Source organism: Limulus polyphemus, unplaced genomic scaffold (genome assembly GCF_000517525.1).
Source record: "Limulus polyphemus unplaced genomic scaffold, Limulus_polyphemus-2.1.2 Scaffold2224, whole genome shotgun sequence".
Classification (NCBI taxonomy): Eukaryota; Metazoa; Arthropoda; class Merostomata; order Xiphosura; family Limulidae; genus Limulus; species Limulus polyphemus.
This window is the reverse complement of record NW_013667834.1, coordinates 43,707-49,243: the sequence shown is the minus strand read 5'-3', so window position 1 is coordinate 49,243 and position 5,537 is coordinate 43,707. Positions and strand designations below refer to the sequence as shown.

Genomic DNA, 5,537 nt, shown 5'->3' with positions numbered 1-5,537 from the left:
AAATAAAAAAAAGTTTACTGTTTTTAATTTGGTTCAAAACCTACAAAATCTTCATTGCTTTCACTGTAATTAATTTTTTTATTATTTAGGGAGCATTATAAATAGTTATGTTTTTAAACGAAAAAAAACTACTATTGTTATAAATAACACATTCAACTAAACTATGCATGCCTATTTAAATGCCCGGCATGGCCAGGTGGTTAGGGTGCTCGACTCGCAATCTGAGGGTTGCGGAATCGAATCCCTGTCACACCAAACATGCTCGCCGTGGGGGCGTTATAATGTGACGGTCAGTCCCACTATTCGTTGGTAAATAAAAGAGTAGCCCAAGAGTTGTCAGTGGGTGGTGATGACTAGCTGCCTTCCCTCTAGTCTTTCACTGCTAAATTAGGGACGGCTAGTGCAGATAGCCCTCGTGTAGCTTTGCGCTAATTTCAAAACAAACCAAACCTATTTAAATATATTTACACATGGTTTGTGTACTTCGTATATATACATATATATTATTCATTCCTTCGGTGTATAGGACACAAGCAGATTTTGACATCAAATTTTGGGGTAAAAAAGTGCATCTTATACACCGAAAAATATGCTAACTGTATTGTTATTGTTTCTTAATTAAATCTCCACTTTGAAGTGTTTTCTAGCAGATTCTAATAACTTCCTTTAACCCAAATTCGTGTAAAGGCTAAGACATAATATTTTTGATCTATTTCTGCACTGGCCCCTACATTTATTTGGTTCTAGATTTATATGACTAGCTTGAACAGTAGTAACTGGCTCATAATGACTATTTTTACTTTTTCTTAGATGAACCAGTCTTTGGGTGTAATCTACATAGCTTGTGTTCAAGAGAAAAAGTAGAAGTACCAAAGTTTGTAAAGAAATGCGTACAGGCCATAGAGAATCGAGGCAAGTTGGCTGGTAAACCAGTTGTATGCTTAGAACTTAAACGTTTTGCTTTTCTGTGACCAATTATACTTTTTTATTTCTATTTTAATGTAATGCATCTGGAGCCAAACTACAACAGAAGTTTGTTGCAACTTCAAATAAGTATTTATATAATATTTAACTCTGTGCTAGGAAGTCTTGGTTGTTATGGTGGTAACTTGTTATAATTATTTCTTTAATTTTTGTTTTAATTTCTTAAGTCAAAAATCAGGTTATTCTTCGTCCAGCTTTTGATTTGACACATGCTATTTGTTATTTTTAAAGTCTGTGTTATGCACAACACTAAATGATCATTGATTTACAACATTCACAGACTTGTCAGCTGATGGCATTTATCGAGTAAGTGGGAACCTGGCACAAGTCCAGAAAATACGATTTCATGTCAATCAAGGTGAGCATGGTGGATTATGTTTCAAGTTTTAAGTGCACTTGGAAGATTTCCTTGTGTTTGAGGAAATGTTAGCTAACTACAAAATTATAAGTGAAAAAAGTTATATGTATTTTTCCATCTAGTTCTTGAAGCCTGGCCCACTAACAGGAGAAGGGGGGGGGGGGTCAAAGGGGATAACTGCCTAGGGGTTCGGCAATTTACAGGAGCCTGAGCAGATAGGATAAATATGTTTTTATATATTTAAAATTAAGATTTCCAGCAAAATAATAATTATCTGTTACTTACTGTTTTACTAAGATAAAAAAAAAGTCTCATAAGATTCAGCATTTAGGGAGCTATTGACTGTTCTGCCCTGGAGCCCAAAATTGTTATTGGTGAGCCTGCTAGAAGTATATTACTTTGGCTCACTTGGAAGCATTGTTTGTATTTTCTTGAACAACAAAACCACAAAAAAAGTGTTAGTTTCCTGTCAATAGCCACAGTGAATGAAGTTGTGTTGTTGTTAATGTTAAAAATGGCTTTCGGAACAAAACTGGTACTATTTCATGTTTAAAACAAAGATACTCAATTAGCTTTGAGTTATTTCTGACTCAGTGGAGATTGACTGTATTGCTAAAAATAGTATATCAAGTCATTTGTTTTTGTCTACAGTAAAGTTACTCTAGACTGATATTTAGTCCTTCAAGTTTTAAGATGACACTATTTTGACAAGAAGTCTCAATTGCTAATAAAATAATTGTTTCTCTAAAGCCATATATGTTTCAGATGTTCTGAAGAAGTACAAAGAGTACATGATCATATCATAGTCTTTGTTTATTACAGGACAAGATACAAGTACTATTGACCTGCAAGTACTATATAAATGTTGAAACATTGGCAAGTAATTGTCCAACAAAAATTTTCAATGTGGCACATCTGTATATATATATAATTGATGATATTAGTATGGAAGAGAAAGTAATCTATTCACATTTTGACAGTGACTTTAGGTTTTATAGAAGAAAAATATGCAAATGAAAACTGTCAAGTGATTGCATTTTTCAGAAAATTTTATAAATATTATAATACAAAGTTTTGTTCAAGGCTTAAAACTCAGAACTATATGTATATTTATAAAACATTTTCTGGGTGTGGCACTAAATTCTAAGTAAGACTCACGGAGATAAGACTTGCGCAATGCTGTGATAAAAAAAATTGACACTTCGGATGCAATTAAGAATTTGAGTTAGTTTCTTAGAAGTTTTCTAGGAAAAAAAACGTTGGCTTATTTGTGGGTTAAGACAAATTATACAGAATTGGTTAACAAGTAAACAGTATGACTGAGTACTCATTTCACTTGGAAAGTGAAATACTTAAAGTATTTAGCAAACACTAAATGCTTATCATTTATTGCTGTACCTAAGGAGAATAGAACAGTTCAATCATATGTGAAATGTTTTCAGTTGTGCTTTTGAATGACAATCCTGTTAATTATTGCTTTGAATGGCCTGATATTTCTGAATTGAATTGATAAGAAATCAGTATTTTTGTGAAAGAAATGGATAAATAAGATCCTTAATAGCTAGAAAAGCTATTAGGAGCTTTCATTACTGAAATGTTTCAGTTTTGTAAATATTCAATATTTTATTTTTTCTTAAAACTTTTTCTGTAACAATAAAAAAAAATCAGTATGATGCTTAATAGGTAAAGTAGAACAAATAAAGCTTTTTCTAAAACCTGTTGTTTCAGTTTTGTAAATGATATGTATTTTTTTCAAGCAGTGTTAAATGTTTTGCAGATGACTACTCTCTTTTAGAGGAAGAAGAAGACATTCATGTACTGACAGGGGCTCTAAAAATGTTTTTCAGGGAGATGAAAGAACCATTGGTTCCTTTTAAAGCATTACCACAGTTTTTGTCTGCTATGGGTAAGTTGTTGGTCCAAGAAAGCTGTTTATGTTGCATAGCAACAGCTTGTTTTTTTTTTGTATGAGCACAGATAAACATCAGAAGTAACAAAACCATCTAAATCGAACCTTTTTACTTTGCTTGTAAATATATTCAAGCAATGTGATGACATTATCTGATCATTTTTCCAGACACTATTAATATTAATACTTTTTTTTCTGAGATTTTTGAAAGCCAGAAAAGTGAGTGACACAAAGTATATTTTTGAGCCTAAATAGCCCTGGCATGGCCTGATGATAAAGGAATTCAACTTATAATCTGCAGGTTGCAGGATCAAAACTCATCACTAAACATGCTAGCCCTTTCATACATAGGGGGTGTTGTAATGTGATGGTCAATCCCACTATTCATTGGTAAATAGTAGTCGAACAGTTGGCAGTGAGTGGTGTTGACTGTTTGATTTCCCTTAACTGTATCACTAAGAGTTGGCAGTGAGTGGTGTTGACTGTTTGGTTTCCCTTTAGTCCGTCACTAAGAGCTGGCAGAGAGCTGTTGATTATTTGGTTTCCCTTTAGTCCATCACTAAGAGTTGGTAGTGAGTGGTGTTAACTGTTTGGTTTCTCTTTAGTCTGTCACTTCAAAATTAGTGTAGATAAATCTCAAGTAGTTTGGCACAAAATTCAACAAACCAAATTGAGTCTAAACTTTTCGATTTTATTCTTCACAAAAGAACATTTCATCATATTTCATAAATCCTTAAATTGTGTTGTATGTAACTCTTAACGAATAATAGGGTTATTACTGCATATAATAATAAGTGCATATATGTTTTCAATACAAGAGACTGTTCATACATGCAGCTATGTGTAAATTGCTTCCCCATTGCAGTATAACTGTATTTGGATGTAGTTGTGTGTATTTAATAAAACCACATTGTTAACTCGTACAGCAGTGTGCAAACAGTTTATTCAAAGAGGCTAGCAAATGCAGTTTTGTGTAAGGCAGACTACACAATGTTGAACAAAATAAACTATTACTGGTGGCTACAGTTTATCTCATTAGAATTCTTTATGACTGTTTTTATATAAAGTAATTATTCCATTTCCCAAAATTGAGGTAAAAAGCAATCCACTGGAAATTAGCAAAGTCATGTGGTATTCAAATTTAAATTAAACCTGCACTGTTGGTGCTTCTAAAGAAGTTTACAGCATAATATTAGCACAAAATAAGTCATTCTAATAATCTCTGACTTGTCTTGGGCTGCATTGTCTCTACTTTTAATTAGAATAATATGAGCAGTGAAGCAGATTACTAAAAACAAAATTATTGTAAAGTTCTAACTTTATGATATTGACAGGAATAGTGAATTAAGTTGTGATAAAAATATCATGACTGTTTTTCTTGTGATAATACAAAGTGTTACTTTAGCACAAAACAAAAGGTTATTTTTAAAATTATTAGTGTCTAATGGAAGGGGCATTATCAACAAACACAACTGTATTGAAAGTTGTAGTAGTCAGTAACTTCATTTCTTGTGCAAAGAAAGGATTGTAATGTAAAAAGTTAAATTAGTAATCACATTTGAAGTTTCACCGACAGTTAGACATAATCTATTAATGATAACATCACCAAATTTAACTTTTTTTGTTTTCTATTTAGAAATATTTATGATTAGTAAGTAAAAATACATAATATTCTGTTTTAGGCTTAATTTTTGCAAAAGATTATATCTGAAAACAACAGTTTGCTTTAAAATTCTGTAAGTAGATCAACAGGTCCAAAAATTGCCATATTTTCCAGTTTGCTATTCCATAACCATAGCTTATTCAAGAATTAAGAAATGAGATCATGTATTTTATTTTTCCAACTAAATGAAAAATAAATTGAATTAAACTATAAAATAATCTTTAAGGTACCAAAGCTTACACCACCTACTAGTGAACATAATTACTAACATAGTTTTCTCCCGTTGATACTGTGGTTGATTGACTTACTCTGGGAACAGAAGTTCTCTAGTTCTTCTGAATGATTGTAAATTAATTTAAATAATAATATAATAAACAACAATATATAATGAAACGTTAGAGAGAATTATCAACGAATTGTGAAAGAGATGATGTGGCAGGAGGGGTCTGATTTTCTATTTGAGAGCTCTATCACCAAACAAAATTGAAGGATATAAATATTATGGTTTGTTTGAGCAATAACGATTTTATAGAGTATTTTACATTTAATTTCATACTTTTTTCGAGGGGTGGTGAATAAAATAGGGATGATGACATGCTAAGAGAAAATGTGTCATGTGAGTC

General features: G+C 31.8%; 1 protein-coding gene across 1 annotated transcript in view; it reads left to right on the top strand.

Annotated features, from left to right (window-relative positions):
* LOC106466328 (rho GTPase-activating protein 27-like) overlaps positions 1 to 5,537 on the top strand; it is a 47,593-nt gene that overhangs the window by 33,093 nt on the left and 8,963 nt on the right. The window contains exons 12-14 of the mRNA XM_013926604.2: positions 811 to 912; positions 1,265 to 1,342; positions 3,120 to 3,248. Of these exons, the coding sequence (XP_013782058.1) occupies positions 811 to 912; positions 1,265 to 1,342; positions 3,120 to 3,248 (309 nt within the window). The remainder of the gene's footprint in view (positions 1 to 810; positions 913 to 1,264; positions 1,343 to 3,119; positions 3,249 to 5,537) is intronic.